This window comes from Monomorium pharaonis, chromosome 7 (assembly GCF_013373865.1).
Source record: "Monomorium pharaonis isolate MP-MQ-018 chromosome 7, ASM1337386v2, whole genome shotgun sequence".
NCBI lineage: Eukaryota > Metazoa > Arthropoda > Insecta > Hymenoptera > Formicidae > Monomorium > Monomorium pharaonis.
Genome location: NC_050473.1, coordinates 12,184,281 through 12,209,060, shown reverse-complemented (window position 1 = coordinate 12,209,060; position 24,780 = coordinate 12,184,281). Strand labels below are relative to the sequence as shown.

General features: G+C 42.5%; 1 protein-coding gene across 1 annotated transcript in view; it reads left to right on the top strand.

Moving 5' to 3' along the window:
* LOC105832356 overlaps window positions 1–24,780 on the top strand; it is a 41,272-nt gene that overhangs the window by 4,278 nt on the left and 12,214 nt on the right. The window contains exons 7-18 of the mRNA XM_012673215.3: window positions 8,553–8,819; window positions 10,212–10,478; window positions 11,877–12,208; window positions 12,366–12,897; window positions 13,128–13,522; window positions 13,651–13,780; window positions 13,937–14,398; window positions 14,492–14,662; window positions 15,375–15,509; window positions 16,129–16,234; window positions 19,941–20,122; window positions 23,987–24,150. Of these exons, the coding sequence (XP_012528669.1) occupies window positions 8,553–8,819; window positions 10,212–10,478; window positions 11,877–12,208; window positions 12,366–12,897; window positions 13,128–13,522; window positions 13,651–13,780; window positions 13,937–14,398; window positions 14,492–14,662; window positions 15,375–15,509; window positions 16,129–16,234; window positions 19,941–20,122; window positions 23,987–24,150 (3,143 nt within the window). The remainder of the gene's footprint in view (window positions 1–8,552; window positions 8,820–10,211; window positions 10,479–11,876; window positions 12,209–12,365; window positions 12,898–13,127; window positions 13,523–13,650; window positions 13,781–13,936; window positions 14,399–14,491; window positions 14,663–15,374; window positions 15,510–16,128; window positions 16,235–19,940; window positions 20,123–23,986; window positions 24,151–24,780) is intronic.

The following is a 24,780-nucleotide window of genomic DNA, read 5'->3' as shown; positions in this document are numbered from 1 at the left end:
TTTTCTGTCTTCGACATTATGTCCATTCTCAAGCGTATTCGATAAAACGAAGCACATAAAATATAATAATAATAGCTGCCCATCATCGAGATTAAGATCATGGAAGCCAGGAAGCCGCGCGCGCGCGCGCGCGTTTCGATCTATCCGTATAGTTATCATATATTTAATTACATACTGGGAACTCATCGATCCTCGTTCGTGCTCCGATTTTATTACACTCGGGCTCCGGCTTCACGTATTACTTTCCGCCGCGTATGGTCATCGGCACTCCGTATCGCGCGCGATGCGTGGATCCTCCGTGGTTGAACGACATTCGTGGATGTTGAAGTCGGTCGTTCGAGGTCAAGCGAGTTCACGTACGGAATTGTCCGTATAAAGAGAAAGTAGATCTTTGCGGAATTTTATGGAATCAGTCGTACGCGCGGAGTCGCGTCCGGTAATCAAGCTACTTGCCGGATCGCTAGTCATTGAATTAAATTAAAAAATTAATTATCTATGCGCGAACGGGGAGGGAAAATGGTGCATTGTACCTTCTCCTATTCTTTCGACTTTCTATCGATGCCCACAATGCGCTTACGTCACAATATCATCAAATAACTCGTTTGCCGGTTATTTGCCAGTTGCATATCGCCGCTTAAAAGAGAAAGTCGGCGAAACATCAGTCGGAGCTTGACATTAACGTCCGCCCGGCGGTAATGGCTAATTAATATTTGGAACGATTCGCCGACGTAACGATTCGCAGACGGACGCCTTTAACTCGGAGAGAAAATGCGCCAACCTGGACAGTAGCCGTTCTCGGCTTTTGGACTCTCAGTCGAGAGTATTTTTGGAAGCGTACGGCCGCCGCTCGTCGTACCACACGCGGAACTCCGTACTCGCGCGACATTAGGACGATCGGCCTCCTTCCGAGAGAAAAAAAAAATTAGAGCTCTACGCTAGAAACGTAAGATATCTCTTTCACGAGCGGCCGTAAAATGATTTTAAATAGATTGAGTTTGCGGCGCGGCAAGATCAAGCCGCGCGCCGCGCCGGTGGAAATTATTCTCGTTTTCTATCATATCGCGTAATATCGTGTTAAGTTAGATTAGATTCGTGATTGATACGACATCCGCGTGATTATGCAAAACGCAATATGCACCAGCAGAGCGGCGAGAGGTATTTTCTTTTTGCTGCCTGAATGTTTACATTTAATTCGATTTTACAAATCGATCTCCCGCGCGCGTCAAACCACGCGGATAAAGCGCGTATTGTCGCGCGATATTCTTATCGAACTTGATTTTAAATATTATCGATCGAATAATATTATGACACCCAATTATTGTTGACAACACTTTTAACGATGTTTCATATTGTTCACATTATGCGAACTTGTAAACTCCCTACTTGTTATCTTCTTAACAACACGCGATAAAAAAATTGTTAACACTCGTGATAAGATTGCAGGTGATTCGCATATAAAAATAATACCGATCTTGATTCAAGGTTAAAAACGGCAACGTGTTCGATAATACGCGAGCTTTACGAGATTTATCGGCTATATGTAATTGGTCGCTTTGTAGGCAGGTCGTAGGCAGGTAAGCCTTTAGAAAAGGCCGTTAGAAAAGCCCGTTGTAAAATTTATGAGACGCTCGCGAAACCGCAAATCCGAGTCATTGACAAAACCAAAGTTATCCTACCGTGGAATACGGTGGGACGCGGTCCCAGTAAGAAGGCTGCGAAAACGAGAAACGAGGTGAGGACGGCCCGGATAACTCGGTTAGTAGCTGCGAGCGGAAGGTCCCGGATGCAATCTTACTCGCGTTCTCGCCAATACACCTGCAATTTAAATATATTACATTAAAAAGAACTCGAGCCTCCTCGAAACTTTACTCGGAATTTAAAACGAGACTAAATTGCCGAGTATCGGTAAACGGTGAGAGACCCATTCGGGTGATTCCCGCGTGTAACGGCTGTATCTTCTCTCCGCGCGCGGAGTCTGTAATCACTCGTCAAGTATGCATCCCGCACACGCGATGTATACGCGATCGCGCGAGGATACTCGCGATGGAAACTCGGCGGCGCGGTGCTGTCGCGCTTGCGTCACCATATCGCGCGCGGCGGTGTACTGCGAGTGAAAGGGAATAGAAAATTTTTCGTCGGCTAATATTTTTTTTATGGCGCTCTACAAACGCGAGATTTACGATTACGCGGCGCGCAGCGCTGTATGGGACGCGGGATCGGCACGTGCGCGTATACCAATCCGTTGATTGTCGCTCCGAACGAGATTGCTTTATTGCGCCGTTGCCTGCACGGTGTAAATTATTAACCGTATATATTTCTCTCTCTCTCTCTCTCTCCCTCCCTCCCGCGTAATTTGCATTCCGTTCCACATACGAGTGTAAGTGTTTCCTCGGAGGTTTAATTAATAAGCGGCTTAACATTAAGAGAGCTTGGAGGGTAATTAAAAAAGAATTTTTTAATGGATTTTACTTGAGAGATCGTTATAAATAAATGTCGAGTCTGATAATTTGAAAGTCACAGGAAGCCTTGCAACGCATTTCAGATATTACAGCTCGACGGCTGCATAAAAAACGAAGCCTTACGGCGATGGTTGTTCTCGCGTTGAGAGAGAATTGCAAATGACGTATTATGGGAGGTTATAAGTATTATGAGGGGTTTTTCACGAAGTGAAAAGAATTTACTAAAAAGAATTTACGAATCACGATGAACGGAACCTGCGACTGTGAATTTTGTACGCGGCTTAGCTTGTTATTAGATCATTCGAGAAGAAAGAGAAGATTGAGGAAGCCCCGCTGGAAGAAGAGTCATCTTCTAAACGCACACCTTTTGATCGTAGCGACTGTAAATCGGAAGGTTAATATTACCACGTTGCCGGGAAGTTGATGCGTTTTTTTTTTTTTTTTTTTTTTTCATTACAGCCCATCATATCATTTGCCTTTGTTTGTATGCATGCGCTGACTCACCTCGCCTGGCGTCACCCGTTAACTAGGAACATTGATGTAACCACCATTTCCAAGTTGGAACTTGTAGCGTATATCCTTTAAGCCACAGGGGCTCTCAGACTCGCAAGAAACATCTTAGTTTCAAAAACACGTTCAAATATTTTTATATGTTAAAATTAAATTACGATAGCGTAATAAATCGATTCGTTTCAAATATATAATATCTCGGAGTAGTGCGGTAACAATTGTAGTTTATTTTGCCTCGGGAACAGTTTTCTAAAAACGAAAGAGTAATGCGCGCACACATAAAGGAAAAACGTAGCAAAATAAATTGTAAAAATTGCAAAATAGAATTACAGAGAAACCATGTGTAAATAAAATAAATTAAAAGAGAAAAAGCGACAGCTACGTAAGAAGAAGCGTAGAAGATATAGAAGAGAGAAAAGAAATAGTTACGATATCTCTCTGGGTACGGTAAAAAATATGTAATAGAAGAAAATTACACAAAAGGGAACGAGAAACCGTAAGATTACGCCGGGATAAGATAATATTAGTGCGCGCGAGTGATACGAATGCGAATTCACGGTAATTTTTCTACGTGCCTGCCTTGTAAAATGTGCCATGTGGGAGGCTTACCGCTAGACCACTCGTGAAACTACCGCCGTAGCGGCTGTACACAGTTACCCCTCGGTATCTTGAATTCTCAGATAGCGTCGGCACGTCCCGCTGGTTGCGGAAGTAAAAATCGCTTAGTGAACGCACTAAGTGCCGGTGGTCCGAGCCTCACAGTCGATTACCACGTTTTGCCTGCGATTTAACCTTCCACGTTTACCAGCACGACCTCAAATAACATACCGCATCGTGCCGTGACATCGTTTTTCAGGAATAAACGCAAGACTACACGGAGGTGAAGAAATTAGTATCGGAGCGTACACTTTCTCTTTCCCACACAAAGTAGAAACTTGATCCTGCCGCGTGAATCGATGGAGATTGGAAGAGTCCTTTTCTTAACAGGACATTAACTGCTTTAATGAATATTGGCCTCGCTCGCTCGTTCGCTCGTCCGCTCGTCGACGGAGAGATGCATCGGGCGCATAAAGCAACGCTGAAAAATAATCGTTTCCTGGTAGCGGAAACTTACCTGTAGCGGAAATTTATCTGGGGACATCAACAAAAAAAAAAAAGAAAAGAAAATGGTATAAAAGTTGTGCATAAAAAAATTTTACATGGCAAAACATAACGACAGTAATGACAAATTAACTTTCTCCGGGCAGTGGCAGTAGACAGTCTTACTCATCGCACAGAGCGTGCCGATAAATCACGATTAGATTGTATACCGAAAGAGATTTCTCGATAGAGCCTTTCAGCCTGGATCGAAAGAGACGACGCGATAATAACAGCGTTCCTCTGCGACTTCGCGTCGAAAATATATGGGGCGTTTCTCGACGAAGGAATCTTCCTAGCTGATATATAAATTGAAATTTTTTAAAATAGCAATTGCAATATACATTATTTTTCACGGTCGAAAATTCTTTGTAGCTACGCACTCTTATGATTTCACTAATAATCGCGTTGATTATTTTATTAAAAAAACAAAAACTTAGAAAACTGTTCCCAGAAGAAAATAATTTACAATTTTCGCTATTACAGAATATATCGAAATTTTTTAACGAAACATTTTACTCATAAATTCTTACGTGAAAATTAGACTTTTGTAACTTTCACATTTTCATACGGACGAATACATCGCGTGTATTCAAATGTCCCACTTTAGATGAAACACCCTGTAGAGAACGTACCATGAAATGATCTATTCTTCGAAACAATTTAAGCGATCCGGCGGCGGCCAGCGTTGGTTTTCGAATTGCTCGAAGGTACAGCCGCGCCCAGAGAGTTATCGACTTCGTTCGTCTCGGATTAATCTCCATTCTGCGGTGATATCGTTCCGATTTTTCGCTAGTCACGCTACAACGCTGATCTCTACAGCGCGTTTACCATCGATCGAAGCCGATACGCTCAGCATGCAAACGATGTACGGATGGACGGGTCATGCTCTAAAAATCAAAACGTCCGTGCTTATGCAATGTAAAAGTTCCAAGCTGTTGTAAGCTGTTGCCTAGCAATATTTTGACGGGCGGGCCGATATCGCTTTGTAGCGCGTGTATTAGATAATAGAACATATCCGCTATGCAACTATTAATTTAATTCATCGAAGCCTCGTATACATTATACTGCGGGCATTCGAGATACTGGCGCTTTCGATTAAAACGTAAAGTCCTGCACAGTTATGACTTGTTTAATCTGTCCGTCGAGATTTTATTCTCCGTTTTATCACGCGGAGATCTCAACGTGTCGGGGCTCCGCCTCGGCGAAATCTCCACATTTTCCATTTCGTCACGTAGAAATTCAATTATGTCTCCCGCAATTACGATTGTTAATTTCGTAATATGAGATAATACCAAGCTTGCTGTATTATTCAATGCTCACAGAGTCGTTGTAAACTTATATCTACTTTTACTATCGCCGCGAGTTCTCGCGTGATTCGACATGCCGGTTTCACCCGTCATCATCGACCGACATAAGGACACATTATCACTGTCGTGTGACAGGATTATGAGTCGGTGTCTGGGAGACAGGCGTCGCGTGTCTTTGAGAGCCAGCCCGCATCTTGCATGACATTATATCGTCATGCGTTACGTTCGCCCGCGCAAGCCACTTCCTGTTGCGCGTCGCGTAATATTTTCCACGATGTCATTGCCACGAAGATATCACCGCCGCAAAAAAAAAAATTCACCACGTGTCGCCGCAAGCGAAACTCGACGAGAGGAAAAGTGATCAGGTCGACCTTCACATTGATTTCTTTTTTTTCTTTTAACGCGATGGCTTTTCTAAGCCGCAACGTGCCAAGGTTGTTGCCCCGTCAACATCGGGGCCTTCAACTTGAGATGAGCCGACGACATTCTGACAAGTAGGATGGAAACCAGTCGAAGAGCTTCGCGCGCGTGTGCGCGCGCGCGCGCGTCCTATGCGTACGTGGAAAACCGGCCTGCCTTTAGTTTCCATCTCGGGAAAAGAATAATCTCGCCGAGCATATTTCATTCGTGAATAATTGTAGGGAAATCGTTTTCTCCTCGCACAACTCTGTTCATTATATATGGCCTTTGTATTTTTTACTCGCTCCCCATTTCTCAATCTATAGATTTCAGTTCCGCAATTTTCTCGCTCTCAATCGCAATAATGCGCGAGAACCCTTTCGTCTTTCTCAAGATCTTGTATTCTTTTCCCCGGATGGTATAAGCGTCGGCTGTTAAAAATTTTACGGCCATAAGTATAGATCTAGGAATATGTCTGTCAATTACGTCAATCCAAATCTGGTAGATGAGCGGAATATTTTGTGACTGGTAGCACGTCGCATGTTCCATGCCGTGGCGTGCAACTACCGTAGTATCGCTGAATGTCAATAACGACCGGCAATCGGCATTCGTGGACCGCCACCGATGCAGCGTCTCTCCGTCCCCCCGTCGTCCTCGCGCGCCGGCTTGACATCATGCAGCTGCGCGTCTCGCTGCTATGGATTCAACTATAAATTACACCCTACCTTGGATAAGGCTGGTCGTGTTTCTCTTCACGGCGTACGTACGCTCGCGCACGTACGCGCGCGTGCATGGCGCAACTCGCTCTTTGCGATTCTTTAATATCTGTCGCGAAACTTTCCCATGAAAGCGCGCCCGCTGCTAAGATCGCGGCGCTATATAGATTTTATTCCTCTACGACTTCCTTAACGCACGAGTTAATTCACTTGTTCCTCATCACATTCCGGTCATACATACATGTTACGCGCGCTAAGAATGTCGGGAAGTAGTTCGATTTCTGTCAAGATATCGCGATATTTTTCAAATTTTCATATAATATGAGATGAAACAGATCAATATCGATAAGAGGCGATATCTTCCTTCTTATGATATATTCTCTCTCTCTGATGATATAAGCTATTACATACGTGAGTCACTATTTAAAAAGCATGAAATAATTTGCGCGAAACATCATGGATATCTTAAAATATTACCGAAACGTACGTCATACTTTCTAAATTAAAAACTGACGGTATATTAGCACCTGCGATTTATATGAAGCATAAATATTTTGTAATCATAATAAAATCATAAGTGTTGTAATAATAAGTATATAATAATTAATTTTTTTGTACAAAACATTGAACGTTTAATGTAAACAATTAAACACAAACCTGAAAATAATATCAATTTAAATCAATGGAGTTATGTAAATTAATGGAGTCTAGTAAATCCTTGAATTTGAAGAAATTATCATAAAGTTAGACATAAAAAGGAAAACATAAGCCAGTATCGTATTCATATAATTGAATCTTATTTCAAGACTCTTACTAATGTCTCTTGAGATGCTAATGCGTCTTTGATTGCGACATCTTAAGACTGTCTTATATGAGAACCACACACAACTATGAATGTAAGCTAGTTGTAACAAATTTTCACTGTTTCGCGTGAATAATAAAAATCCGTAGGATTAAAAATGATTGTCGAAAGATTCGTTGTACTCTGACTGTGCCTTCGTGTCGTAGGATGTTCGCGACGTCCCGTAATTGCGTAATTTGAATCTGTTCTTTTGTCCCCCCCCCCCCGAGACTGATTCCAATAGCAAAATAGCAAGGTTCCGCGAATAGAGTTGTCCAAGCTGAGCAGCTTGATTTATGCGTGCACGCACTTCGCATCCTGTCGGAGAGATATCCGCGCTTTCATAACGAGACCGGCTGCTCCTCGCTGTCGTTGTGCCGTTCCTTTTGTCCTCGAATGAGAAATTGACAAGGAGATGAGACGACGTGAGAGGAAGAAAAAGAAAAGGAAAAAAGAAGGAGGAAAAAGCGCCGGTCGTTCGAGCGCGGGTAGCCGTACGCGCCGCGTGAAAGCAAACTGCCTTGCGATAATACGGCGACTTGCTCGCGGAACGACCGGCGACCGCGTCGTACCGCGAGATAAGTAGAACAATCACACATAATCATATGCAATCTATCAGAGAAAGTGGGCTAATACGGGCCACGGTGGACGGAGGTGATATTCCGACACCTTTGTCTCGGGAGATTTCGAGGCGCGATTCGTGAAGGAGCGCGTTAATGTCACCTGGAGAGACAGAGAGAAAACGAACCACCTGGACTTATCGGTCGGCTCGGCGGCTTGACTCACTTCGCGGAAGTAATAAAGAATTTTAACCGTTTCTTTTGTACGCGCACATTTAACCTTTACGTTCTGGTTGGCGTGCGCGCGATGTCGGCTCGTGGTTTTTGCACGGTACACGCTCCTAAGTCCGCGCTTACTTTCCTCCGGCACTGATCGGCGTATCCGCTGGTCCTCGTCGACTTATTAATCATAATCGGTGTCGTTGAATAATCACTCGTTTCGCGCATCTAGACACTACGTTTTCTAATAGCTCTCGTGGCTCTAGATGTGTGTGCGTGTTAGTGTGTGTGTTGTAATCTATGTAAAGATCAATTAAAATTTAAATTTAAATCTTGTTTTCTGTGCTAACTTTTTTTTTAATCCAAAGATAATAACAAGAGTGTTAAATTTCTGTACGCAGGTACTCCAACGAGATATAGAGGCGCACGGGCGTATCGTTAGTTCGGTTGTCAAATTGGGAGATAAAGTTTTCACGCATCAGGAGCAGCAGCAGCAGCAGCAACAGCAACAGGAACAGGAACAGGAACCGCAAGGAGGGAAGAAGCAGCAATCCTCGCAGCCTCTGCGAATAGTAAGATCATTGGAGCGACGTTGGCATCTTCTGTTTCTACGTGCCTTGGAGTGGCAGTGTCACATCGAGACCCTCGTATCTCATATAAGAAATAAGGTAACGGTTCTATTATTCGTCTCTTGCCTTTCACGGAGGAATACCTCTATATCTTACTCGAGATGTAAAGAGTCGACGCGATTAAACGGCATACTTACAAACGGAGGCATTAAATTTTCTCAGAGATAATTATGGCCTTCTTTTGCCGCGTGATTTTTTAATTTAAAGTTACAAAGTGCAATCAAATAGAGGAATACCTAAAGAAGAAGGAAAAAAAACGCGTAAAGGTGATTAAAATACAAATAAAACGTTGATAAAGCACAGTTAAAATATGAAACTCTGTGCTGAATTCCGCCGCTTCGTATTAAACTTCGTCGGTATTTCATTCCTCCCGCTGCGCCGGATCGTAGTAATTAAACTGAAACTTGTGGGAAAACGCGTCGGACAAAATATCGATCGATGAGGATGAGCGAATGGGCGATGTCAGGAAATAAAGGGTGGAGCCGAGCAATAATCTGTGTTAGCGGTTGCAATTGACGGAGATGCTTCACAATTGACGGCCATTAAGAATATATATATATATATATATATATATATATATATATATATATATATTGAGTAGCGGCCACGGCCACGGTACGTTTTATTCGTTGCTACAGAAAGAAAACTCTAAGCAAATCGATATTTCTAATCTCAACGCGTAGACACTCCTCCTTCATGAAACGCAATAACTTTCCTTCTATTAAATTTAACGGCTTACGCATCGATCGACCGAGTAGAAAGATCGCTGATAAAATGAAAATTTTAATTTGAGATCGAATTAGTTTGATAATTTACGTGAGTGTTTATGAAACAAACGAGCGAGATAAGTCGATCTAGAAGATTTACTTGATGTAAAAAGGAATATTGAATGTCGTTAAATAAATTGCACAACATGCATATAGTATTAATCGAATGACATGGTCGACTGTGAATATTAATTGGCAAACGCGCCATACGTATTCTACGAGCTTGCTTGCCATTCCGACCGTTATCCCTACCCTAGCCCTTTGCCTGTTTAAACCTGTAAAATGTCGAGGGATTTTCTTTTATGGGACCTGTCTCAGGTATCCCGTCGAAGATACAAGATCCGGTCTTTGGACAGAATAACTCAGTATAATACGTCAAGCGTTCTCAGCTAACCACGGCTCCGTTTCTCTTTCTCCCTCTCATCAATTCCAACCGCGTCGTATCGTACAGTCGTACTGATAGTAAGTGATAACTTTAAACAGAGATAAGTGCCAGTGTTCGTATGCCAGAAGCGTACTGAGGCTCAACATTTTGGAACACGATAACGAGGTGTAGAGATATCGCGGACGGCAGGAGAAATTTGCTAATCCGAAAGAGCTATGTCGCCAATCGCAACGGCGTTGGGCGATTATCGAGTAAAAGAGATTTGATTTAATATTTCAGAACGCCGTGGCTTACGGCTGCAGTAGCGACAGCGACGAGGAACCAGTCACGAAACAGCCCCGTCTCAGCCGCGGACGATCGCGTGGCTCCGGAGCGGAATCGCCGGGACAGTCCGCTCGCTCGGGCCGCACCGAACGCGCGAACCGCGTCGCCCGGCGCTCGAGATCCGAGTACCGCGATCATCCAGTCTCCAATGAGAGGACCGATCAGTCCGACAGCGACGCCTTTTCCGAGAATCAATCCATCAGCGAAGGATCGTATTTCGAGGTATGTGAATTCAGTGCGAGCGCGTCAGTACGACGACCTTGCGAGTTCAATTACGTGATTTCGATCGAGGTCCCTTATTCGCATTTGAATGGAAACGTTTCCCCGTTGCTCCCGTCGTCCCCGCGGCTTCGTCGTGGCCGCGCAGCGAGCAGCGGCGAGCCGTCGTTATGGAAATATTAGGAATCACGTCGGGAATGAATCACGCGACCGACAGAAGTTATATTTGTCTCCCAGCGGGACGATAGCGGAATAATCTGAGGAAGATAAGAAGTGATTCAATCGCACGCAATGATATCGGCGTAAAAAAAAAGCACAGATATTTAGATCAAACGGAGTGAGTCGTCTTTGTTGCGACGCTCCTGAAATATATCGCGTATAAAAATCTACACTCTTGCGCCTTTTGTTTTTCTTGAGCGTTTTTTTTTTTTTGCAAGTAATTGCAAAAGACAGGAAGCGGTCTACGTAGTTGTTCCACGAATCGACAACCGCTATTGTTCTCCATTCTGCTGTCGCGAAACGCGACTATTACAAGTCATTGACCTGATTTTCACGCGCTGCGCGATTCATGCGTAGAAATATTAACTCTACTCTCTGAGACGAGTACCGTAGGCATTCTTTCGAACGATGCGAACGATAATGGGCGGTTCTTACCGTGATTAATTATTCGTCGTCGTATATTACTGTGATAGATGGGAATTTTTGTTAACGCTTAATCAACCTCGATGGGCGCGAGTAAAATACGTCTGGCGAATTATGTTTCCTCTTTGGGATCTCGCAACTGCAAGAGCAACTGAACCAAGCCGTCTTTTAGCCTTAACGAAAGATAAGAGAGCGTTGTTACTACCACTTTAGTACCGTCGAGTAGATTAGAGAAGAGCCGCGTATTCGAATGTGTTAAGTGACCTAAGTCTAGAAGGCCGCGAAGAAGAACGGCTTCTGTAAAACGAATCGGGCACGCATGTACAGTGAGAAGTCTGTACGCCAGACGCCGGGCGATGATCTTGACAAAAAGTAGCGGTCGAATTTCTAACAAAAACCTCCCCGTGACGTCCGTGTCGAGCAGAGATCTTGCGAAAGATCTTCTAGCACTCGGGGAAATTATTAGATACCCATGCACGTTCAGATCATTCTTTCACTTTAATACACCGATGTCGTGTAGCATTTAAAAACTCACATTTCATCAGTCCCGAGATAGTTTTTCTTACCTTGATGATTTCAATGTTTATTTCGCTTTCGAATAAAACGATATAACATTAAAAGGAAAAATGAAATTAATCTCCTAGAAACCTCGTTTGATAATTGATCGTTTATCGCGTCTTCTCAAGCAAGCATTTAGTGATAATGCGTGCACCATGTTCGTTATCAATAATTGGTCCACACGCTTTCTACGACACGCAGGATGAATTGTGTCAGCTGTGTGTGATGGACGCAAGGTCCGACGAGCCGGCAAAACGAGAGGCCACTAGTTCCATTACGTCTATCGCGGGGGATCGGGGAGAAGAGGGGGACGTCGAGGATAGCGGCGTGAGCGACAACGAGCAACACGAAATGCCGCCCACACCGGACACCGTGCCGATAACAACGTCGACGGCGGCGATGCAGGAGACGCGCGACGAAATCGACGCGGCAAGCACCGTGCAAATCGAAAGTACTGAAAAATCGAATAACGATCTACGGACGAGCGAACTTGTGAAACGTGGAGCTACGGATGAGGCTGCTTCATTCAACACGTGAGTCGCATTTTCTTTCTTTCCTATTCCACCTCTCTATCTCTCGCAACGGTAAAACTATGATTGTTCGGGAACTGACAACTCATCGACTTCCCTAGTTATCCTTGATTTCCGTTGAAACATTAACCGACGCCAAAATTGTTTCCTGATTGTTTAGGTCTGACAGAAAATCGAAGAATTGCGCTACCTTCTACTTTAAGCATCTGGACACTGACTCCGAGGCAGATTGTGGTCAACTAGTCCAGGAATCGTCCGGAAATACAGTGGACGATTCCTCCGAGGAGGAGTGGACTTACACTCCTGCCCGTCAAAATGGCTCGCTTGTCATTTCGGAGCAGCGAAAGACGAACGTTGTAGTTCGTCTGGACTTTGGCGAGAGTCCGCGAGTTGATCTTTCAGAAAAAATGCATTTTGCACAGAAAAAAAGTTTAGCTAACGAAAAAGAAACGGAACATGATAACCGTGAAGCTCAACAAAAGGATAGCGATGATGAAAAGAAGAATGACAAATCAAGTATCGAAAGGTTGATCAAAGAAGTTGAGAACTTGATCGGTGAAGAAAGATATACGGCCTCGCGTACTTTTCCGCAGTTGGAGTTTGGAAAGAAAAACATAACAAATAATCATCGAGCTAAATACGTGAAGGAATGGTTGAAGTATACGTCGAGAAATTACGAGGGCAGATCGCAGGTAAGTCAGATCAATTTCTTAGAATTAGAAAACCGGAACGAACAGAGTTATATCTTCGAATCTTCTTTTTCTAGATCTCGAATCAAATATTATTATCATAGTGGCATAAAAAATTTTTGTGTAAAAATACTATTTCCTTAAAGATTATTATTGCGAATTTTTTTACAAATAGATGTAACACGCGATAAAAAAGATGGCATAATTACGTATAACGGCGCGTTATATTACAGCCATTAGATAGTTGCGACGCCAGTGGTGAATACACGACCGAAGAATCCGATGAAGAAAGACAATCGATATCGTCGGATGATTTACAGAGCAGCGTCGCGACCTATCGCCGATTCGAAGGGGCTCTCGCTATATCGCAATCCCCTTCACAAGAGATACTCGATCACGTCCAGAAAACTCCTGTTAACGAGATACCTCCCGATGAGAATACGCCGAAGGTCGTAATGCGATCGAAACAAAAAGCGAAAGGTTCTAGACCATGGAGTGTTTCTTGTATCTCTCAAATCGCAGATAATCCTACTTTAGCTCAGATAAACAATCCGCTTTCCATATCCGAGACTGCGCTGCATCAATTGGTCCCGACTTTACCTAGCAAATCCGTATCCTTTGATGCTGCGTAAGTACATTTTTAATTACCGGAATACTTTAATTGAGTTTCACTCTATATTGGTTAACTAATCCATATGTTATTTTTCCGTGTATTTAAAAAATAGAATTTATTATCGAATATCGTTTACATTACAGAGGACCACGGAAATCATTTAATAATTCCGCATCCACTTTATTAGAAGAGACTCTTATGTGTTCTGACGATCGCATAGCTAGGAATATGTCATTCCGCAGAAAGAAAAATAGACTGCGCAAGAAAACTCTGGTAAGAAAGATTTTGGCACATAAAGAGTTAATAAATATAAAAATATTTATATTTGACGAATTAATTTTTGTTCAATTATTTTTTACTTTATGCTTGCGTTATTTTATACAAGTTTAAATTGGGGATAATAAAAATTATCGATTCACATTTATTTAGGGCCGTAAAAGCGAATCTAGCTCAGAAAGTGCGCATGCTAATCATCATTCTGCCGGAAGCGATGGCAGCTCAAATCAGCAACGTTCCTCTCGCAAAATGAATCTGAATCGCACAATGCATATAGTTCCGAAAGAAAACTGCCATAGTCATTCCACAACTCTCGTCAAATCCGGATCTTTCTCAGGCTGTACCGTCCATCAACAACTACACGTAGAAAGGACGCTTGCCAGTAATCCTACACCGCTCAGACTATTTTGTTGTAAGTCAGTTGCTTCCACATTGGAGACGGAAGGCGAGGATCGTGACTGTGCTCAAGGACACTTCGTTTACAATAATGATATGTTCAATACCGTACTGAATAGCAAAGAACTAAGCAATCAGCAATCAAATATAGATAGTGACGTGGAAATGAACAGTCTCGGTAACAATTCGTTGTACGAACAGGCCTGGGATAATTATCAGGTGACATAAAATTGCATAGCATTAACAGTAATAATCTACAAAGAATTGTCTTTATCTATTTCGATCTATTAATCAATCTCTAATAATTCGCAGGAGAAATACATGAGCGAAACTTATAGCGAGCCATTAGATGTAGAAACGGCTCGAGAATTGTTGGAGTTTGGAGACGACTATCGACTCTTTATAGATAGTCAGTCGGAATGCGCATCCAGTATAAGCGCAATTCCTGCTTCTTCGCCATTGCCCAAGACTCGCACGTATCATGTACGTCCTTTACTATTATACTGCCTCGATCAAGTATCCATATTCTTTTTATAAAAAAAAGCTTTGCAAAGAGAAGAATTTAATAGATGTAATTGAATTCACTATATTAATGATTTTTATGTATCTATGATATTGAATACTGTGCCATCTTTAATATTGATCATTATATATCCGATCGTTATACATCGATACAGATGTACTTCGATGAAGTATTACGCTTTAAATTATATCTACAACGAAATAAACTTTTCAAGCAATTACATAGGTGTTTTATTTTACGTAATATGTAATGTAACATTAATTCCATATAGATTTTTTATAATATGTTGTTACAATATAAATTGTAATTGTCAGAATGTTTTGCTACAGATTAAATATATTATGGGTAATTTATGAAATATAATTTTCTATTAAATTATTATTAGGTATTAAAATATATTGATAAATATATATATTTAGAACATTGATAAATCAAATGTTAAGATAAAATTACATTGACAATAACAATTATATTATTTATAATTATCAAGAATTTATTTTTGATAGTATAAAAAGAGATAAAACTCTAAAATGTCTAACATAAATGGTCGTAATGCTCTACTTGATTTTAATACATTTATGGACAATGCATCTGTATGTGTTATGTAACGTTCGGCATAAATTCCAAGGAGACGCCGTGTTATGTAATCAATTTAATGTACTTGTATTCTAGGAAATTGACGACAGTACGGAAGACAGTGATAATGACGAGGAAGATTTACGAAAAATTGCAGAAAATTCACAAGCGCAGCTTAAACTTGCTGAAAATACTTTTGTAAAATCCAGTGGCGCGGTTCCTACAGAACTCGTACGTATTTTCTTATTAATACTTGCAGTACAGTGTCCTATATCCGTAACATTTTATAGATGCTTTTGGAGTACGGTTTTTACTTTATCTCTTATACGTTTTATCCGTAATTTCGCTTTATCTCGTAAGTAATAATTTTATTAAGTCTGCATGTGACTCGCGTATGTGTATACGTGTATACTGTATAAATGCATGAAATATAGTTTTGTTCTATAATTTTATTTAAGAGTTTGCGTTAATTATAATGTTGCCTCCTTTCCTATTTTATTGACAGCATTTGTAACATATTGCTCGATTAGAAACTTGAAATTATATTTTATTTACATGTTAATGTATAATTTCAATTACTCTTAAGAACATAAAAAATCTTGTGTTCTTGTAACACATATAAGATTTATGTGTTGTTAATTTATATATCTTATATTAAGATCTTATATTAAGGTTTGCAGCATTGTATAATATTCTTTTTTTATATTAAAAATATTTGTTTACTTTTTGTTAATATGTTAAGTGGAATAACAAAATATAATAAAATGATTAATTAGATGCACCATTTTATATTTGATCTGTGTTAGTACAAGCGTAAGTTAATAGTATTTATCCTTTCTATCTCTAATAGGCTGACGTGGAGTCTGCATGTAAAGAAAACTTAGGATGTTTGCAGGCCGTGCTGAAATCGCAAAACGGATACTTGCGAAATGAAAAATATTTGAAACAAATTCGCGGTGAGTACAAGCAATTAATCAATTACAAATCATTCTTCTTTGTAATCACTTTGTGTCTGAGCGCGCTTGTTTTCCGGCTTATTTCTAATGGTGCACGGTGAGAAACGATAAAAACAACATATTATTGCATGTTACTACACGTATAGTGAAAAATTATTGTATAGAGATATGAAATGTGCGCTCACATTATTTCATCGTATCTGCCGTTATCTAATATTATCACTGCAATCGCATTTATTTTGTTAAACGAGTGAAGATAACAAAAATGTGAGTGTTAATTTCTATTGCACAAAATTTTATAGCATGAAAGTCTTTCTCTACCGTCTAGTAAGCGCGTTAAGCTTCAATTCGTCTATGTCAAAATTAGCTGTAATCTACTTTTGCGTCGTTGCGAAATCGCTGCTCTAGTTTGACCGGTCTAACATTTATATTCATGACCTAATCGAATAGCAAGAACTTGGAAAAGTTTGAATCTTATTTTAATTTAACTCTAATATTATTTATTTTAATTTAACTAATATTATTTATCTGTTTTTTTGTATATATGTACCTTATTATTTATGTTAAATAAAAAACTTTGTTAATCCGCTTATTAACATGTATTACAATGCATTTAATACTTTCTCTTTATTTTAACCTTTTGCACATTTTTTGTTACTGTTTTCCGATAATTCCGGTTCTCAACTCTTTATCCCTGTATTTAGTTTGGTAAACGTAGAAAGAGAATCAAAATAAGAAAACAAGAAATTGATAAGATACATATAATAAAAAGTAGATGTGCTAATATTAGTTTCTCTTCGTACACTTGGGCTTGTAACATTATTTGTGAAACTTAAAATATGTAAAATATATATCGTAATTAGAATAGCTGCTAAAGCAATAATGCGTACCTTCGCAGCTTTCTGAATTGATGCTAGGCACGAAACAATATATTCTTTCTAATCAACAATTTAAATAAGCGCATCCGAGCGTAAGAGAAAGCATAAAATATAAATGTCTATGCATCCAACGACCACGCGACGCATTGTAAATTCCATGCGATATTGTTTATTCGGGACATTGGTGTCAGGAATAACTCGTTGATCAAAAGCTTCCGAGCGTTTTACGATCTACGTTAGTGCATCAAGCGCGTCATATAACAGTCGGATCGAATTAGGCAAGTTTACTCCGATCGTAAATCTCAGCGAATCGTTAGGTCGCCGATCGCGCGTGCACGTGGGTGTCAAGGTGGCGCACGTAGGTGTGTACGTGCACGGCGCGTGTACGTAACACAAACGTAACTCTGAGAGTCGTACCTTATATGAAACTTAACGAGTTGACTTAACTCCGTCGCGTCGCCCAGGGTCATAGGAACCGGTGGTGGCGGTACACTTGATCCGCGGCCGCGCATTAACGCGTGCGAATCGCGACTCGCTCGCGTTCGCTCGCGCAATCGTATCTCCGTTCACGTTCGTCACGTGGGGACACGGTGCTCGCTCTCGCGAACGAGCGCCGTGCCTCGCAGTGTTTCGATGTGCCCGGACGTTAACGGACGTTCGCTCATTCGTCGCATTCGCGTCGCGTTTCAGCTACTCGTCACGATTCGTCCGACGCGACTTGGCAGAAGAGACACCCGCGTCTTCCGGACCGCCGACGCGTATCCACCTGTCGTTACGAATTTGTCGCTTCGATGCTCGCGCGAGGAGAAAAGGTCGCTCCAAGCAATTCGCGTACGTATTACCTTCCTCGTCAGTTATTGCTATTGTTGCGCAGTTAGTGTGATTTATACGGTCGTATCGACCGTGAGAAACGTTTTTTTTTTTTCCTATGCAATTAACAAGTTCCAAGTTTTTCAAATATCGTGAAATATAAATTTTCAAACAATTTTTATATTTAAATTTCTTCTCGATTTCTTTTCCAACACGGCTGCTGTTTGCGCCAAGAGAAATAATTGTTAATCGCTTTGGACAGAACTTTGGTTTCGAAAAGTCGTTTTACAAGATTGCACAGCTATAATATTGTCGAAAAATTTACAATGTATTATTGGCGGCATTAAGCATTGAGTATCGACATTAAATATGGCTGGAAATGAAACTCGCGTATTCTAAAATGACGTAAAGCAACGCCGCCGACCCGATGAGAACATCGATCAAAGAAGATCAGTAAACGCTTACGCAAGCAGACGTTCGAATAGACTTTCCGCGGGAAATGTGAACAACGTGAAAACATCTCGAAATATTATCCGATTGTTAGCTCATAAAAATAAAAAACGCCTCTGCACCGAACTCTGCACGAAATTTTCGGTTGCTTATTTTGAACGTTGGGAACCGTTGCACTGCGCAGGAAAAGGCGAACGATTGTAGCAACCCTTTTCTCTTTCCGGATCTTCGCATTGTTGCGTGCTGTAATAATATACGACACATCCATGCGGTAGTGCCGTGCCGAATCCATCGATCATCCTCGCGATATCGCCGTTCGAAGAGACGCGACTGCACAATGTACCGCATGACGCGACGACTGTGCACGTGATCGTTGTTCCACTTCTCCGAAACAGAATTTTAAAAAATTGCGATTAGTTTCGTGAAAGTATAGAAGCATCCGTGGACGTGAGATTTCACCGGGTAAACTAACTGTCATTTTGAGTTTCGCGCACGAAACTGCGTCAACAGGCGTTCGACCTGATGGCATGAACCGTTTATGCGTTATCCCTTTTGTGTTCGTCGTCAATTCGCATACGCGTACGTGTGTTTCCGCGAAAGACGCATCGGGCGTTACATCGTTTGAAAACACGCCAACTGCATTCAATGCGATTTACGCTCCGGCGGAGCGAGCCGTACGATCGCACGAAGCGCGCGTTTACATATGCAACACGTGCGTGGTACGAGTTTTGTATCGCGTTTTTCTCATATGGTCCGTCATTTCCTGTAGGTCAATGCAAAACACGATACTTTCTACGCGTTTGATTTTTCCCATTGCATTCCGTGCACGCCTCTCAACGACGTAACGGCAACTTTTACAACGACGCCGCGTTAATTCGATCTTCGTTCGCATCGTCCGTATCATTTCTATCGCGCTGATCGTGCGGTTTCGGTCTGGAAAAAGTGGTCGTCGTAAAAGAAAGTGGCGAGACGCGAGAAAGAGGTCGCGGAAGCCGTACGGTACAGACACAAGTATCTTGACCTTTAAGATTTTTTGTTCACGATCGTTTTACATAACCGGCTGATGGGGGACCACGAATCGTTACAGATACCGTTATTACGGATAACAGTATAGCTCTTGAAAGCCCGGAAACGAAACAACATATAGGAATATAATTGCTGGTACACTTTCTTTCACGAGACTCGCTGGAAAAAGAAAAAACAGGAAAAAGTTGAATGCACGCGTCGAGTATCTAGATGACCTATGTTAGATTATTACAGTATACAATAATGTAGAAAGTCTGCCGTGTTATTGTGCTGAGTTCTATAGTTGTAACACTACATATGTAATTTTTTTTGTCGAGAACTCTCTATGTACAAATCTGTATACATTATATTCTATATTATTTTGAGGGAAAACAAGTTTATCGAAACTTTATTGATTTGCTAGAAATAAATCTAGAATGCGGACAAAATATTCTTAATCCTCAAGATTTTTGTTTATCTTATTGAGTAAACGTTCTAAAAAAAATTAATCGAATAATGTATAAATTATTGTTAATTTTAAAATGCTTGTATAATTCATCTAGGTACAATCGAGAGATGGGAGAGCTTGGCATCGCGAGTCGAACAGGCGCAAATGGGGAGCGCTCTTCATCGCGAGCTGGCTGCCATGAGAACGGAGTTCAAAGCCATGTACGATCGACTTTCCGATTATGAAATCGGTCTGGAGCTGCAGGACGTGCTCGACGATCGCATTAACGGGATCACCGTAAGTTATTTTCGTATATTTTCTTTTACTTCACATATACATGTATATACTGACTTGAAAGCTATTCCTAGAAGATTCTCTGGCATAGAGAATTCATGTTGGATTTATTTAGATGAAAGTTTTCCGATTAAATTTCATTAGCGTTATATGTGAATTGTATATATACACAATATTGGTTTTTGATTAAATGCAATTTGAAATCGTAATATTCGTAGGACAGAATTACAAATACCTTTTTATCGACAGTGAGTAAATTACACTATGATAATTTGCGAGCTGCCGGTAAGTGTACCGATAGAAATGTATTCTCTTGTGGTACAAGAGATCTACTGATACCTCTACTGATACGGCAGAGATTCCATTCACTTCTTCCGTGATCTTGCTTTCTAGCTAAATAAATTATATTTATAATATTGATTTGATAAACACAACTTTTATTATTTCTATGTAATCCACTTATACGTGTATCAATTAATATTAATTTAAAGTATTGTCGCAATAAGAGCATCTATTAAATAAATAATTTTGAAGCGAGATATTTGTTAAAAACGAAACCGTAACTGCGCTAATAAAAATTTCTTAATAAACATAAATGACGTAATCGATTTTAAGCGAGTGATGTAAGCAAATAAAATATCCAAGAATTTAGTTGAAAGTGCTTACGTTGGCGACTTTAAAAAAGACTCGAAAGAAAGAGAAATTGGAATTTCGAACGTGCATCTCGAAGCATGCAGTTTCTGACGAATTTCTGCAAGTTCTTCGGGAATCGAATCGCGATGGGAAAGCGCAATATTGGAAACGTCTCTGATACGGCGGGTAAGACAGAAAAGTCAGAAACTGGGGAGGTAGAAAGCTCACCAAGCAGTCGCGGTCGGAGAGGAAGAGGAACAAAATGAAAGCAGTCGAAGGAGGCGGACTAAGGGGTGAGAGGGAGGCGTTGGTAGAGACAGGGAGGTAGAGAAGGAGAGTGAGGGAGGGAGGGAGGGAGAGAGAGCGCAGTCAGGAACCAAGTAGAGAGGCAGAGGTAGTGGCGTAAAAGCGTAGTCGTGTCGCACGTACGCTCGTCTGACGGCGACGTGCTCGGCATCGCAACTCGCGCGGAGAGCGAATGCCGGCGAACCTAGCTAACCCCGCTCGGTGGAGTTCCACCCCCCGAGAGTCATCCCCCTTCGATCCTCCCGGCACATTCAGCCCTACTGCGGAAGCCCTTCGTGGAAGCTGCTGCCGCCGCCACCGCTACCGCCACCGCCGTCGCACCCCCGCACCATCCTCCCCAAACCTCATTGCGAAGACCAAACACATGCTCCCTATCTATCATCAAGATGTATTAGCGTCCAACATTTGCCGGGTGAACTCGTCGCTCTGCTGCATTATGCACGAGACGTGTAGCTCGCGCCAATCCGCGCCGCTGCCGGTCCGAACGCGGGAGCCGCACTCTTGTTTTACCTCTTTTTTTTTTCCTCTCTTTTTTTTCCCCTCTCGTTTACTTCTCATGCTTTTACCGTCGTCAAAGTCCCTGTGATAGCGAGGGAAGTTTGACGCGGTCATAAGACCCGCGATGTCGTACGCCCGGTCATTGACTGAGGGTTACCTCGCCGCGGTCTCTCAACGAAAGTTCGCGCAGACCGCCGCGCCGAGTCAACGCCTCGAGAGAATCGAAATACACGCAGACGTCGACGTAGCCGTGCATGGACAGAGGATTGTCAACAAGCTGATTACGTATCGCGGCGGACGATTGTCGCACGTGGCGGATTCGCGATTGGGATGCAGGCCGCGTCTCCGAAAAGTGCAACGGCGCGAACAACCGCAGACTGACGCGCGCGAGACAGAATTGAACATTCCGTTATGTATTATGCATCGCTAAGCAGGGCACAATTGGGTCTACGCGTCCATCCTGCGGGGCACGTACGCTCGCGTACGTTGGCGTGGGCCGCGAAACGTACGGCGCGATTCGATGAGGCACGTCGCCCCGCTGATTATGTTATTGCGTAATATCGGACAAACGTATGTTTGTGTGCAGTTTGCTTCATCCGCTAAATTAATTTTACCGTGATAATTTTATTCACCGTCCAGCGTAAATAATTAATAAAATTAACCTTAGGAGAATTGCGGCTTTAAAAATATATGCGAAAATGTAACATCACGTAATAATATACGACTATACGCGTATTTTAACGTTAAGATTTATTGCGTTTATTGTGAAAATGGATTTGTGACAGAATTAAAAAAAATATATATATGTAGAAAATCAAATTGTTCTTTCTCTCCTCGCGAGACACGGTCTTTACCGTTCCATCGCGGAGGGAACCGCGCGGAACGCGATACGCGGGAGGGTCGTGGCACAATTAGAATACCGACAGTGTATCTCCGTTCCACTTAGTACCGTGGAATTACGAGACGTAAAAAGCTAATTCTCTACTTTTACGGGGTACGTGCCCGGTGATACGGCGGGCGGGCCGGGCTGCGGCCCTCATAGGCATGCAGGTCCCGAACGCGCAGCGACCGCTCTGTATACCGAATTCGAATCAATTGATTGGCTGTTGATTGGAAATTGAATTAGATCGGAATGTGCGTGTCTGCTGCTGCTGCTGCTGCTGCTGCGAGCCGCGCGAGGGCACAGCGAGGGCGAGCGACGCGAGGGTAGTCGGTGGCAGGGGGGCTCGGCGGCTGGTTATGCGTCGTTGATACCGATGGCGGCGAGGAGAAGCGTAGCAGGGTGGCTACGGAAAGAAGGGTAGAAGCGGGGGAACGGTCGCTTCTGCCTTTCCTATGCGCCTGGAATATCAATGACAACCACTTTTCGCCGGACACGGGGGCAAATCCACGCCGCGCACTTTGCAATACCGACCGCGCGTCGGACCCGCGTTCTCCTTTTCATCGCGCGATTTACCCCGCTTGACGGCACAAACAAAACCAGCTAACTGCCTGCGGCTTGCGCCGAGCGTTGTGCAATTTAATGGAGGGGGAGGGGGAATTTTCCAAACGGAAAGAGAGAAGATACGAAGCTCGTCGATTGTGAGCGGAGCGTAATTTTTCCTTTAGTCGAGCCGAGAGAAATAAAATGCGAACGAGCATTTATCAGTGGCGGCATAGCTAAATATAAGGGTTGTAGAAACACGCGGCATAGCCACGATGCAGTAACCACGTCACGTTGTCACATCCCCGTCGTCCTACCGCGGGACGCTGCCGACGAGGATCGCATAAATAAACCCGGGTTTACGACGGCGACATAGGGCGTAAGAGAACGAAAACGAGAGCCCGTACCTCTTCTTCCCGTTCCATTTCTTTCGCTCATCGCGTGACGAGCAGGAGACCTCGAAGGGAAGCTCGTAAAACTCGCCCTTGTGGTCATCTCGCGCGTCTTATGTCCTCTGCCTCTTGTTTTTTCCGTTCTTTAAAAGTAATTTCCTTCTCCTCGAAGGAACTACCAATGTTTGCTATTATCGCACTGCATCTTATATCGATCTTACGTCGATCGGGTGAGAAATATACGATTCCCTTGTACGAAACGGAATAGCGGTCGATGGTAGATTGACTTTTTAAAATCTCCCGAATAATATATTTTCCAACGTAGATATTTGATGCTTCGGTTACAGTGAACACGAAAGTAAAAGACATAAAATACGATACTGCATCGATCGACACACGCGGGAAAGGAAGTTATCCGACGTTTTGGTAGACACGCGATAAAACTCACTTAGATCCCACGTGTATCCGTTCTTGGCCGGATTCTTAGTCCGCGGCCACTTTATACATCACCTTCACCCTCGGGCGACCCCTGCGCATTTGCCCCTGCACCGCGGGTAATTCGTTTGAGTTAGGCGAGCGAACCAGCTACTAAAAATGTATATTTTATGTTCGCAGACCGAGCTGGCTGTTCTGAAGGACCGCAAGGCGGCGATGCTCGACCTGAACGTCTCCGCAAATCGGTTGATCACCAATCTCGGTGCCTGCGCACCGTTAATTTGCACAGCCCTCAAGGACGGCGTGGCGGATCTCTATAGGATATGGGACGAGACGTTCCAAAAGTGAGTGATTGCTTTTTTCATGTAATTCTCGAGAAAAATCGAGAAAGTATACTATGTGCAAAATATTCGAAATTGCAAGCTAATTTCTTTATTATTGAATTATTTTTTAAATACAAATTAAAGGCACGCGTTCTCGGTGAATGCACATTTATTAATTAGCCTACAATAAATTTTGAGAGAGTTGCGCTATAGTAACGAGCGAGAAAATGGTTTGATAGTTTTCTTGATTAATTTGGAGAATGCCCTTACTGCGGGATTCATGGTACATCCCGTATAGAATAGTTGGCACTGGATCACATCGACTGGCCGTTTGCTGGCCGACGTGTGACGTTAGGCAAATATTTTGAGAGGTAATGAAGCCACCAAAGCAAACAGCGGAAACCGAGAGCGGCATAGGTACCGCCAGTAAGGGCTCTCCTCGTTGGGATTTTGACCCGTGTCGTGGGATTACTAGCTTTAACGGAGATCGCGTTTAATCACGGACGTTTTCCGAGTGACAGCTCTAACAGAAAAGCGACTGATCGAGATTCAGAAGGGGCAATATCCTCTTGCAGTTTCCTGTCACGACTTTTACCGATATTTTATCGATGTGAAATATAAAAAAAAACATATTTTCCCTCGCACACATTT